General features: G+C 42.8%; 1 protein-coding gene across 15 annotated transcripts in view; it reads right to left on the bottom strand.

Moving 5' to 3' along the window:
* Stard13 (StAR related lipid transfer domain containing 13) overlaps positions 1–14824 on the bottom strand; it is a 199974-nt gene that overhangs the window by 73122 nt on the left and 112028 nt on the right. Inside the window, exon 1 of one of the 15 annotated variants that reach the window (XM_029477485.2) lies at positions 6091–7020. The exons of 10 other annotated variants lie outside the window; for them this stretch is intronic. In XM_029477485.2, the coding sequence (XP_029333345.1) occupies positions 6091–6409 (319 nt within the window). In that variant the 5' untranslated portion in view covers positions 6410–7020. Of the gene's footprint in view, positions 1–2121; positions 2618–6090; positions 7021–14824 lie in introns of those variants that run through there. 4 more of the 15 variants (XM_029477486.2, XM_029477487.2, XM_021161877.3 and 1 more) reach the window with 4 other exon arrangements.

Consider the following 14824-nt stretch of genomic DNA (forward strand, 5'->3'; position numbering starts at 1 on the left):
CCATGGAGGAACCACAACTAAACCTGGCAGTCATTCAATCAGCTATGATGGAGAGTGGGGATACAGGATGCTTGTAATGTTACAGCAATGCCTGAACTCTGCTCAGCTATGACTATTTGGGTTCTCAGGGAGGGGGAGGAACTGGGTAATATATTAGGGTGAGCTGACTTGGGGCACCCTTCCTTCTACTCTGCTTAAATAATGCCTTTGCTTTCTCAGAGGTACAGCTCCCTGGACACCTGTTCTAAGAAGCAGTCTCAGAACTGTCTCACAGGATGTCTACCCTACTCTGTGAAACAATGGGCACCTTGAATCACTATTCGATCTGCTTTCTGTGACCAGGATTTCTATCTCTTTACAGACTGAAAGTGTGATCACAGTGGATATGGAGACAGCAGGGGCTCAATGTTGGCTTGGGATACTTGTGGCTACTGTCAGTAACAAAGAAAAAGTGAGTTTTGTATGTGGCATGGCTGAAGATGATGATGGTATAATGACAGTGATGGTAGGTGACTTTTGTCAGAGAATAGTGGCAAAGCCAGGAGAAAAGAGTATGCGCCCTTACTAAATAAGAACAGGAAGATGGAAGGGAGACCAAGTAGAGATTATAGACATGACTTTGACAACAACAGAAAACCCAACGCCACCATGAGAATTAAGATGTCAGTTAAACAGTGGGGCTCCCCATGCAAAGGGCTCCCCAGCTCACAGCCTCAGTTTCCCTATCTGCAAAACATATATCCCATTATGCGTACGTTCCAGAGAAGCTATGAGGTGGAGGAGCCCACAGAAAGGATGAACAGTTAGTTCACATTACAATCCTGGCTTGGGCACAGGGATGTGATTTTGTTTTGTTTTTTTTTTACAGTTGTAGAATAGAATGAGTTGTTTATATTGACACTCATTTAAAAACCCGAAGCCCGAGCTGGAGAGATGGCTCAATGGTTGAGAACATTGGCTGCTCTTCCAAAGGACTCAGGTTCAATTCCCAATATCCACATGGCAGCTGTACGCAACTCCAGTTCCAGAGAATGTGACACCCTCTCACACAAAGACAGATAGATATACAATCAAAACACCAATGTGCATAATAAATAAGTAAATAAATAAATTCCTAAAGCCATTATTCTTCCTTGAAATGAATCTTGTGTTCTTCCCCTATCAATATACAGCAGAGAGAAAACATACCCTCAATGAATTTTACATTTTTCTATATGCAGTTAGAATGCAATGTGCTCATACTTTTTTTTTTTAAACCAAAAGCTCCCCTTCAAGTGTGAAGAAAATGACACCCTAGGGAGATGTATGATTCTGTAGTTTCTAAAGGCCCCTGAGCACTCTGCTTCGCTGAAGAAGCTCACATGCAGCTCAAAGGAGAAAAATTCTCACTTTAGAGAGGCCTGCTTATTCATTCTTTTATAACTGCCCCTCTCAGTACCACATGAATTCTGATGCCACAGTAGGACCCAAAGGCTCAGCTCTAACGAAGCAACACACACACACACACACACACACACACACACACACACACACACACGGCCCAGGGAGAGCAGAGGGAAGCCAGGCATAAGATCACAGGACGAAAGCAGAATCTCTGCTCAGCAACATAAAAGTGTTGGCTTGCACACAAAGGCATTCTTGAACACATTTCCATGATGCACAGGACGCAGGATACAGTATGCCTCAAGTGCATTTTACTCAAGAAAGCAACTGACCTCATACAAGGTGATGACTGCAGAGGCAGCCCGAATCATGCTCTCTTGTTTGCTATCTGTGGTTCTCGAATCTCCAAAGTGAAAACGCACACTCCCCGGACCATCATAGAAGTCCTGGGCACAGGTCTCAGGAGGTCTCTCTGTGCCTCCCACTTCCAGAGCGAGCCTAGGATGGGTGCCACACTACCAGGGGTTTCCTGAACTGCCCCAACCCCACCTCCATCATCCACTGGATGTCACAACCCATCCAGGATGACACTGTCACACTTCATCTAACCAGCCAATTCTCACTCGTTTAACTCCTCTACCTCCTTAACTTTTAGCTTGTGGCCTTACAATTCTGTAATCCTGCCACCCAAGGCTCAGGCTTCCCTCCCTCAACTTCCCGTGTCCAACCCGCACTTACCCCAGCCCTAGAAGTTTTGGTTTATTCCACTCTCCCGTTCCCTCCACAGCCGGCAGCCTCTGTGTCAGCCCAGTGCTAAGCACCTCAAAGGGGCTTGATTAATGTTTTCTTTTGCGAAGGCTGAGGAAGCTTCCAGCGTGGTGGCACAGACAGACATAGCTGGGAACAGATGATCGCCCGCTTTCCCACTTCCGGCCACCACCGAGAGCAGAAAGGAACCTCACTGGTCCCTAGTGACCTGCGGGGCCTCTGCGGAGATTCCAATCCTCCACACTTCCTCTCCCCATTGTTTTCATTCACATTAAAAAGAAACATCAAGAATTTTCATCAGAGCCTCCAGAAGGAAGATTCTGTTTGGAGTGGAAAGAAGCATGCGCTGTCCGATGAAGCAAACCCCTCATGGGGACGGAAGTATAAGGCAGAGTGTGTCCCACTGACCCTCATTACCAACAAAGTCTTCAGAAGGGGATGAAACTCGCCATCCCTAAAGATGTAGCTTACAAGTCATTCTGAAATACTGACGGCCTATTATGCCCTTGAAGATTATAAACACACGTTGAAAACGTTCCATGGGGCTGGACATGTAGCTTGTTGGCAAAATCCTTGCCTATCACACATGAAGCTCTGGCCAGATAGGCAAACCAAAGACAACACTTTCCACAGCTGACTAAGTGTAGCCAAGATGAGGTTTTTAAGAGACCTCCACTTCCTGGGTACAAAGGCATAATGCAGGCCTTTAAGCGTCCATGAATTCTCTTGTTTTTAAATTTAATTTAACTTTGATATTTTTGAAGCAGGGGCTTGCTGTGAAGCCCAGGCTGGCCTTGAATTCATTATGCAGCTCAAACTTGCACTCCTCCTGTTTCTGCTTCCAGAATGCATATGATCTCTTAAATGTTACAAAGCTCCTCTTCTTTGGCAAGTGTGGTTTCCATTTACATTCTAAGCTATATATTATTGTGTATTCCATAATGGCACTTCTTTCATAAAATGATCACAGCACCAGCCAGTTTAGAATATTCAAAATGAAGAATAAAAAGAACACACACTCTCTCAGGTGTTTACCACATTGTAGATTTTTAAAAATTCATCTGTGGCATGACGACTTCTATTAGCGACTCTATTACCTTCCCAAGAAGTCACTTTACCTTTTCTCTTAGGGTGTACAAGGGGCTCCCTGTTTCCCGGCAGCTTCTGAGATATCTGTCTTGGGTCATCCTGGAACTGACATCACCGGTTGCTGACATTCCAACCCTGCTTTCTCCCCTATAGGGACACTTTTTTCAGACCTGTAGCTCACTCCTTACTACCCACACCTGACTCGTGGGCCACTGAGTCACTTCCTGTCTTTCAGACTTGCTGCTAAACTTCCCTTTGTAAGAACAACATTAAATACAAATTTAGTGAATATTGCCACAGGAACAGAATGGCCTTTTAACAACTGTAGGCTAATAAACACAGAGCCCACTGTGGGAACCTGGAATCTTTTGAGGTTAGGATATGAGAGGGAATTCACCAAAGACTTATCGGTGACTCGGCCTGTGATTTCCACCTGCCAGTGATTCCCAGATGTGCCAGAGACCTCAGAGGTTGCTTGTGGAGGTGGCAAGCACTTAGTGTATCCAGATGTGAAGACTTTCCTGCCTCCAGGGTGAGTGGAAGACACATTTGTAGTCATTAGAGATTACAAGCATGTTAAGCACAGAAAACTCTGCCTCATTGGATGTTTGAATCCCCAGTGGCCACCGTATGTGTGGAAAACTGTAGATGTATAGCCAGCATTTGTATGAATACTGAAAGTAGATCCATTATATAGAATACACACTTAAAAATAAAAAATGAGTAGTTAGTTCTGGAGAAAATTCCTGGGTACTATTTTTACTGTGTACACACACACACACACACACACACACACACACACACACACCCTTACTCTAAAAATTACTCAAAAACTCTTTTGTCTCTTGTGTTCATTTCTGTTTCCATGGAAGCCACCCAACTTTCAACAGGCACCACACCAAGCTAGATTGTGTAACGGCTGCTTTTGAAAAGGATTCAATTTTTCCCCTTTAAACGTCTATTTCAGTTGACCTAAGAGGTTTCTTTTAGCACTGTTTAGTTTTAGAGAATTAAGTGCATTTAAAAGGCAACTGGGGGTTTTCAAGACTTGAGGGTCAAATCCCATAAGGGCTCCCAGCCAGGTGGCTCTGTGTTCCTGACCCCAGTCTACCCACGAGGAAAGCTCTTGAGCCTTTCTGACCATCAGTCCATGAAAAGGACAACTACGAGGGGCTTTCCCTTAATAAAACTCCTGCCAAAGCCTCTGTATGCCTGCATTTATTTTCAGTCTAAATTCAAGTTCTAGGCTGAAGGCTCACAGCACTACTTGATATTTCTTTTTAAATTATTCCTTTTTATTGGGGCAGGCAGAGTCTGTCAGGTATGAGGCAAAGATTCTCAGGTCTTGTATTCCTGCTTCTCTTATGGCATTTAAACAGGTTCTATTTCTTCGAATTTTCTTTTCTAAAAAATTTAACTGTCATGGGCAAGGAGCTTGATGTACCACAAAACCATAAGGAAGAGTCACATACCACATTGATAGCAGGTACAGAGTACCTAAGCAGGAGGTTCCAGAGTAAGCACATCTTTAAAAATACTGTTACTTGGCCAGGCAGTAGTTGTGCATGCCTTTAGTCTCAGCACTGGGGAGATAGAAGCAGGAGGACCTCTGTGAGTTCTAGGCTAGCCTGGTCTACAGAGTGAGTTTTAAGCGATTAGGGCTACATAAGACCTTATATCTCACAAACAAACAAACAAACAAACAAACAAACAAACAAACAAATTTGCATTCTAGCTATTTCTCAAGGCAAAAATAAATGAAATAGAAATAAAAAGTGTTACTTATTTTAGGTAAATACTTAAGGCAATATCAGGTACTAAATATTTAGGCATTGTTTAGGTGTTTTTAAAGTCAGAAACTCTGCCGTCCTTCTGGAGTTGAACCCTCCTGGGTTCAGGATGCTGGCTGCTCAGCTCACCCTGGTTTGGCAAGTGAGAAGCAGGCAAGTGATAAACCTGACTGAAACCAGCCTTTTAATGTTATTGTAAAAATGGCAGCCTGCACCTGACCCTAGATTTTTTTTTTTTTTTTGTTATTTTAGAATCTGGCTTCCCAGTGCTCCTTAGGATGAAAACAAGCTTCCTGTTATGTAAGCTATACAATGATATGTGAAGCTAAGGAATTCCTCTTTGGCTAAAGTTCTATTCTGGGCAGTGAGTACCAGCTTGGGATTTTCTTTTTTAATAACCAGAATGCGGCTTACATAAAATGTATTACAAAGATGAACTATGAAAGCCAAAAGGCCAATGTTTTTAAGCATGCAGCTCTTGGTGCCACCACCGTGATGGACCAGCGGTGAAGGACACGGGTCTGGGATGGTCCTGCTGTGCTTGATATAACCATGCAGAAAGAAGTGTTTAATCAAAGCAAAAGCAAAAGCAAAACCTTCAGTTTCATTCCGATGCTCTGTGTTACGCAAATTTCAAATAAAAAAAAAAAAAAGGAAGGCGGTGGCTTTGGAAATTCGTAAACAATTTGCAAGGTATATTTGATCATGTCATGAATTGCTCCTAAAGCAAAAATGGGTCAGAAATTATATCCACCTTTTCATCTTTTTAAGTGTTCGTTTCTTGGGAAAGCTTTGGTGATACAGCTGCTAAAGGTCACAAGCAGAGTGACTTTAAGATGATTTAAATCTACTTTTTAAAAATGATTTTATTGCTCGCAGTCTATAGTTTATAAGATCAGAAGATGAAGGGGGAAAATACCTTCTAGAGTGCAGGGCTTTGATAAGGCAGGTATTATTTCAGGGGTGAGTTGAGAGGGGTCTAATGAAGTGACTCCAAAGAGCGGCTTGCCAGCTGTGTGACTGTCTGCAAAACCTGACCCTTCCCAACCTTGAGCCTTACCGGGATGAGGAAGGCGCTCTGACAGTCTTTTCAGAGGGCTGAGAATCTTGTGATTTGGGAAATGAAACTCTGATGCAGTACATATAATCAGAGACACCCATGCCACTGGGATAGTGTCACAGACTCCAGAGAAGATAAGCCTTGTCCTTCTGTCATGGCTGCCTGAGGGTAGACAATGGCCACACCTACGCCAACTAGATGAAGGAAACCCCCTGTGAGTGCCAGGGAATAGCATGGAATGCTGAGGTTTATCTGACTCTTGTGTTGCTCGGAAAGCTTTGTTGATGAGCCTTGATCCCAGTGGTTGACATGACTTCATAGTGTGGTCTCTGACATAGCAGGCTAAGAATCTCCACAAAACCACAGGCTCAGCTGTTGCCTCTTGGTCCCTTGGGCCAGCCCCGATGCATTCTTTCTCAATTTGGGGATGAAGTGTAACGTTTCTAATTGCTCCCTGTTTTGTGATCCAGTTCTAACAGAAGCAAGATAAAGGTGTGATGCCGGAACGTGGGCCCTGAGTAAAGTCGTGTCTTTAAAGGTCATTCTGTTACTCTAAGACAGACCTTAGGGTGTCTAGGTAAGTAAATAGCCTTGGACAAATCAGCCATGCAAACAGGCCTGGGTGCTTGTGGCCTTGGCTGGCTTTCTCTGAAGTTGACTTGCAGGCATCTATGACCCCCATTATCTGTTTATTCTCTGTTCCCACTGCACTTGACCAAGGGCAGGCACACAGGGCACAGTTAAACGTGGCTACACTTCACCTGAGTTGTCGCAGAAAGGGAAAAAGTTTGACAGCACGCAAAGGTACTTTATGGTTCGACCAGATATAAACACTTACAATAATTGTGGTAGTTAATAAACAGGGAATAGGTTATTTGGGAGCTAACAATATATCCTGACAACATAATGTTCTCTCTTCCTTTATTTGTTGAGATGTTGCCCTTTTCCCAAAAGGCATATTCTGGGATGTCCTCTTTAACATACTCCATTTGAGAAAGGTTTATAAGGCTCACAAAGTCTCTGTGATTATTCTTTTAAACAAAAATTTCTTCCTATAAACTGTTCAAATATTCTGCTAAAAGAAATCTATGTGGCTACTGTTGGTATTTCAGTTGTGGCATGATACCCAACATATTATGTAGAATGCTCATTTAACCACCCCCATCAGGAGGAGGAAGAGACTGAGGATCAGGGAGGTTAAAAGAGGCGACCTAGGTCTTGCACTAGGATGTTGATACTTGAAACAAGTATTTTTTGTTTCCAGTCTTTGTCTATAACTATGAACTTTTCCAAATTCTTCTGAAGGAGCTAGACTGTAAATAACAGATAAAAATACAGCAAAGTTTCTAATATAACTTCTATATGTATACACACACACACATATGCATTAATGCATTAACTGGTAATTAAATCTGTGTGTTAACACTGCACCACATAGAATAAGATGTGGAGAAAGGACATCTATAAGGAAGGGCTTACCAAACTCTGCTAAAAATAGAACTTCTTGTTGGCAAAAAGGAGGAGAGAAAGTAGAATTACTAAGCAACATTTTCCAAAGGTCGTGGCAGGTTCCCAGAAGGCTCTACAGGAGACCACTGGGTTTCCTGCTGGACTGACATCCCTAAAAGTTTTTATAGAGGTGAGGGCAGGGAACATTCGGCGACCATCAAAACAGAGTGCTACTGGCCACCTAGTCAAAGCCCCTCATGTGGCTTCTTGCTCTCCTGATACTCTGTGGTTGACTTTACTGACACCATTTTGGGGACAGCGATCAGAGGTTCAGAGCTGCAGGGAAGCACACACACAACCAACGATGGTGTCACAATTCAAACCCAGACTAGCCTGAGCCTCAAGCCTTCCATCTGCCACAAAGTCAGGCTGATCAAACTTGTTTTTTTATGGCTGTCATAGTTGCTGGCACATAGCATTTCCAGCAGGAGAACAAAACAGAGCTCTTGTGACTTGGGGACAGGGGAGAGAAAGTGTATGGATCATTAAAAAGGACAGGAGGCTAATCCAGTCACCTATACTCCTAATTAAGCTAAGCTATCTGCTAGCCAAGTCCTGCAAGGCTCCATGGTGATTATCAAGATAGCAGGGACTTCAAATGGTGTTGATAATAGACCATAATCAGATTATCCAACTTTGACCCTTCCTGCCCCCTGTATCTTAAGCAAAAATGTTCTTTTAAAGCTAAGGTTTCTGTGTTTTGTTTTGTTTTCTGTTATTTACTAGTTCAGAGTGATCTTAGAGACCCCAAGGATGTTAGAGGCAACTTTCATTTACCTGTGGAAAGAGAAAGAAGTAATTCTTGCCAGGTGGATGTGAGATCTCAGAGATCTACTCACGAAGCCTCTTTCTGCCTTCTGTGTGGGTCTAACACTCAGTGGTCTCCACACAGCAGAAAAGCCACAGCAGTGGAGTAGTGGACACAGCTCATGTCCAATAAAAGCATTTTTGTTTATGATGTCTGGGCCACATGAACCTTTCTCTTTTAAAACCAGGTATTTCCTGTAGAACGTCTGTACATGAAGAGCTTTCATAAATGGACGTGAATTTAAATACGGAGAAATGGTTAATAATTTGTTTTGTGAGCGTTCTGCTTTTAAATTTTCTTTCTTACGGTGATGCTATTTTATGTTTGTTCTTTTCACTTTCTGAGTATCAGTGTTTCACCTATGTGAGTATGTGCACATCAGGCAGTGTCTGAGGAGGAAATATGAGGGCATCTGACACCCAGGAACTAGAGTTATATAGGTGACTGTGAGCTGCTTTGTAGGTGCTGGGAACTGAACCCAGGTCCTCTGGAAAAGCAGCCAGTGCTCTAACCACTGACCAACCTCTATTTTGACTTTCTAAAAATATTCTGAAATATTCTGAGTCTTAAAAAAAAAAACCAACAAAAAAAACCCACAACAACAACAAAACAACCAAAAACCAAAACCCTTAGCATGTATCCTGTAAACGTAGACCATCCTATGATGGGACCATCTATTTTAAGTTTGAAAGTAGGTTCATGTTTAGATATCATATTTTAAGGTATTTGGCACAACGTGTAAAGTTTGCTTTCATAGGGACATACACAGGCATATTTGCTAACAGGGAACCCGGTAGTGCTCTGCTGCTTGTCATTATCAGGGAGAATATTGGGTGGAGTCAAAGTAGCAAAGAATTAAAATGAGATGACATTTGGGATCTCCAGAAATATTCCTTATTTTGGAGAAAGTGAAATGTATTTTTTTCAACTAAAAAAAAAAACCCGATAAACTGCCCTTTTAGAAAGGAGATTATATATGCTATTAGTCATTTTCAGCAGTGACTATGGTTTCCAGAAGCTCTGATTATAGTTTGTCTGGTGGGACAGCCCTCCCTTGTATAAACACATACACATACCCGTACTTCACATGAGCTGTAATTTCGCTGGAACTGCAAGGAAAAAGTTAAAAAAAAAAAAAAAAACCCAACTCCTATTTTCCCATGCTTTTTCGCTTCTTGTGTAAGAACTTTTCATGAGACTGAAGTAAACTGTTTTATTTGTTTCCCTTTGTTCTTCCCGTCTTACTGGAAGCAAGCACGAGCTGGATGCAATCATCTTCAGTGAGAATAAATTTAGACGATGGAGAGGACTCAAATCAATGACTAACAATTAAAATGTGTAGCTCTGCTGCCACTTCGGATATGCCATTTTAGGGCCACCACGCTCATCTATTCTAATGTGATGTGTATTTCCCCTTCATGGCAAAGCATGGCCTCTTCTCAACCTTTAGTGCCATCTTCAGACTCATCTCTCTGCAACTTGGCTTTTGAAATTCCGTGGCAGTCAAAACACAAAGTGGGGCCTAAGGATGCAGCGTGGTGGTTGAGACCCTGCCGTCATAAGCATGAGGTGCTGTGTTCAATTCCCAGTATCACAGAAACAAAACCACACGACACCCTCTTCCACAAACAGCAGCAGCAAAAAGCAAGCAAATAGTAAAAACCCAACAATCTCCACACCCCCAACACAACACGAACCTCTCCAGCCTCCTTTCTTGGAGCTCAACACGATTCATAAGCCTGTCTGGTGTCCCAGGCACCTGGAGCTGACCAATATTTTCCTATGTGATGGATCCCATAGCAACCAGATTTGTGTCAGGGACACAAACCAGCTGTTTGAGTGCTGCCAGCCATTGGCTTCTACTGAAGGTTCATAACAGTGTTTAAGAACTCAGAAGTCATCATTTTTCAGAGCACTGTGTGTGCCTGTGTGTGTGTGTGTGCTAGCCACCTTGATTGGGGAAGGGTATCTTGTTCTCCATGGGGTTGCTGGCCTGTGAGTTTCTGCAAATTCTCCTGTTCCCACCTATTTCACTAAAGGAGCACCAGGATTACACTCACACGAGACGATGCCCAGTTTTCATACGTGTCCGGGATCCACCCTTGGTGTGATTCTCACATTGGTGTGGCAAGAACCATACTGACTAAGCCATCTCCTCAGCCCCAGAACATTAGACACGAGAGAAGAAACTATCTACATGGGGAACCACAGTTACTCCTGAGCAATGCCATCTTGGAAAGTGAGTAAGCCTCATGGAGCTTTAGTTTCCTGTCTGTGAAATGTAGCTGTGAGGTATAGTGTGGCTGGCAAATGGGAACCATTTGGTGCATCTACTACTATTAAGGATCACATGGTACAGACTGGGAAAACGAAGGTCTACAAAACAAGGCACAGAGGAACGCATTAGAAAGCTTAATACTTCTATTTTGTGTACTTTACTTAAACGTCTTAACAAAACTGAATTACTTTGCCAGTATTTACGCTCAGAATGTTACAAAAGCCCTGTTGGTGGCTTCTGAAGGCGAGTGGGAACTGCATGAGGCAGAGGGTTACTGTGTGGAGCAGCAGTCTCCCATGTGTCCTTGCTTTCAAGAAGGCCACTCATCATGACTTAGGAAAATCTACATGGACCCAGCTAAGAGCACTGTGTGGGCTCTATGTCTCGAGCTATTAGTGATGGTGAACATGAATATGTACTGACGTGCAAAGATCGATATGTTAGAAATGCTGCTTACAATCTCGCTTTGTCAGGAGGGCTTAGAAGTCTCCAACCTATCATCATGGGATACATTCTAAGGATGTTTACTCACAAGCACTGTGATGTAATAACTGAGATGACTACTAGAAGGTAGGTAGCAAATACCAGGTAGATACCATAGACAGTGGGGCGGTTTGAGTACCAACAGGGATGGAGCGCAGTGCTGTGAGATTCCACTATACTACCTTGCTTGATGACAACTTAGGACCTACAAACTGTTTATTTCTAGAATTTTCCGTTTGATATTTCCTGGCTGTGATTAACGAGAGGTAACAGAAGCCATGGGAAACAACATGTTGGATAAGGGAAACTATTGTCTACTTACAGCAGTGAGAGTTCCCCGCCCCCCCCCACCCCCGAACTAAGAACCATGTGTATACAGGAATGCATATTGTGAGCTCATCTCCCATGGCACACTTCCAACCCTTTACACGATATGATGCATTTTCCATTTGTACTGTGAGGTCACCATATAAAAATGTTGGTTACCCAGGCCCTGCTAAACCTGCCTAGGGCTGAGAGGTTAATGTCATTAGAACCCCCAGAATTATTCACAGCATACATCCCCCATATGAGGTACCCTCACAGCTCAGTACTACAGATAGAATTAGTGTCTGTCATTGAAGAATACAGCTATTTGTTGAGTCTGCTGTTGAGGAAGGATTATTGAGAGAGAGAGAGAGAGAGAGAGAGAGAGAGAGAGAGAGAGAGAGAGAGAGACCAGTAAAGCTTGCCTTAAGTAAGCGTGCTCTCAGAGTTAAATATGCTCCCTCATTCTCTCCAATCTTAGAAGCAAGCTTTACACATTTGCAAACATTCAGGCCTCTCTCATCGGTGAGCACATTATGTCTCTGCAAGTTCAGCGTACACACAATGGTGCCACACACAGTGTTAATGTGGGCTTGTTGAGTGGGTAAAAAGCTACCCTTAAGCCAAGATTCACTCTTCATCAAGTCTCACATCACAACACTGAAATCAGCATCCTCTGCTTGGTCCTGACACTGTCCTCTCCACTAGACTATAAGCTCTGTGAGGGAAGGGAGCTTCATGTGACCAGATGAATTATTTCTTGTGTTACAATGGCCTAAAATTGGCCTTGGCACATTGATTAACAATTGTCGAATGAGTTGAGGTTTGGGCCTTATTCACAGTATCATTGCTTCTTCTCTGATCCACTCTTCTTCAGAATCCATATCCTGAACTAAAAAGTGGCGATTGCTAGCCTCCCCAAACATGTAGCTACATATAATTTGTAAAATAATGACAAGATTTACAACAATTGAGCCTGTCTCTTCTTCAAGTCCCAGCTCTTATGTCCACAAATATCCAGCAATATCCAACAGTTATATTTTGTAGTAGCATGCTGGGGTCCACTCATTTATTTCTCTAAAGAATGATTTATTTTTATCTTATGTGTACAATTGTTTTTGCTTCCACATATGTGTGCCATGTGTGGGCACTACCCAAGGAGGTCAGAAGAAGGCATCAGATCCCCTGGCATTACAGATAGTATGGAGCCATGTGAGTGCTGGCACCTGAACCCCGGTCTTCTGGAAGAGCAGCCTGTGCTCATAACTCCTGGATCATCTCATCAGCCTAGTTGTTCTCAACCCGTAGGTCATAACCCCCTGAGGGTCACATAACCCTTTTACAGGGGTCCTGCATATGAGATATTTACACTACTATTCATAATAGTAGCAACATTGCAGTTATGATGTAGCAATGAAATAGTTTTCTGGTTGCGGGGTCACCACAACATGAGGAACTGTATTAAAGGGTTGCAGCATTAGGAAAGGTGAGAACCACCACTCTAGTCCAGTCTCACTCCATTATTTATTTTTTAAATACATCAAATCTTTAAAGTCTTTGTGTTTTTGTTTGGTACATCTGTACTAAGATAGAGTCACACTTCTGGGCCAACAGCCATGCCATCTATCTGTCTTTCCAGTTTTTCTGATTAGATTTGAATTTGTACATTCCCTTAAGCCTTAGAAGCAAGCAGAAATCACTCTTTCTTGAGTCATGACCATTTTTCTGACCTCAGGATGGGACTGGATGTTATAGGTTTATTTTCCTCTCCATAGTTCCTTGCACACAGTAGGTGCTCAAAATATAAGTGTTGAAATGAGGTACATGCTACTATGCTATATATGTTACTGCATATACTCTGCAACAAGAGAGAGGACTTGGTGTAAGAGTAACACTCAGACCAAATAGGCAAGTGTGGAGGGAACTGGAAGAAAAACACCCTCTTGCTTACACAAACCTATGAGGCAGGGCAACAGTCAACCCCAGAGACACAGTTATCTTTTGTTTCTTTGCTCTAAAACCTAGCATAGAAGTATCATCTAATTTGGAGATTTATCCTCAGCAAACAAACAAACAAAAACCAACTCTTTTCATTTAAACTGAGCTCTGACTATTGCATTACTGCTTAACTCTTTTTGTGATTTTATTCAGGTACTTGCAAAGCCTGAAGAATGCCCGTGAGGAAGCCTCTAGAAAGAGCACAGGGTTTTTTTCATGGAGCCATTTATGATTAATTTCAGAAATTTGCCTTTCAGCTGCTTGCTGGGGTTCTGTAGGTGTATCCTGTATGGTGCAGTCAGGGCTGGGGCCAGCACAGACTGTTCAGACAGTCTGTGATTCAGGATAATAAGCATGTGTAGATGAACAATGGTCTTCAAGAGATTGCTCTAAGCCACTGTTTTCTGGTAGAGAGAGTCATTAGGCCCCAAGAAGCTTACAAGCACAGTGTTTGCAGAGGTCACTGAGGGACTTCGAGTTCCAGACTCTCAAGGAGGAAATTCTGATGGGGCTCCTTGCCCTTTGCTGATGGGTACAAGAAGAACAGGAGTCCTGGGAGGGCAACTGCACACCCTAGCCTGCATGCCTTCCCTCCTCTGGTTTAGCATCACCATTCTTAGCGTCCTAAAGGCTTCCTTGGTTGAGGGATACTGAGTCCATCAACTCACATCTATCTTCGAGTACTCCAAGAAGGCTCAAATAATTGGCCAACTTCTGCCCTTGCCTGCTTTGTGTGTGTGTGTGTGTGTGTGTGTGTGTGTGTGTGTGTGTGTGTGTGAGAGAGAGAGAGAGAGAGAGAGAGAGAGAGAGAGAGAGAGAGAGAGAGATTGATTTCCGGAATGAGTGAGCTCAAACATGTCACTGAAGGCATCTCTTTAAACTTCTGAAGCCTTATCAGGACAAACAAGGTTTCCTTATGAAAATTATTTTCCTGATTGTTAAAACTTAGGTTTCCAATAGGGTTAACCCCTCAGGATTCCATTCTGTCCTGCTCCCGAACCCATCAAACTGACCACACCAACACTGCATTTCTGTCTACTTCTCCATTTGGGAATTTATTTTTGAATTTATTACTGTGCTTATATTTGTTAAGCAGATATTCTTTTACCATTTAAACAGAAAACAGATGAATTACGTCACTTACTCTGCAGTGAATAGAATGTATATCCAATCAGAAGCATCTAGAGTTATGTTTAAAGGTGGTCCATAATTTTCAGAACCTTTAGGGCTAGAGAGATGCACAAGGAGGCAAAGCTCTACTAATTGTCAGCCCTTCTCTCTGGCATCATTGCTGAGAATGCAATGGGTGGAGGCACAGAGAGTGGGATGCAGTCGAAGTATCACCTGAGAAT

The sequence above is a fragment of the Mus caroli genome, unplaced genomic scaffold (assembly GCF_978045245.1).
Source record: "Mus caroli unplaced genomic scaffold, Mus_caroli_1 scaffold_4, whole genome shotgun sequence".
Taxonomy (NCBI): domain Eukaryota; kingdom Metazoa; phylum Chordata; class Mammalia; order Rodentia; family Muridae; genus Mus; species Mus caroli.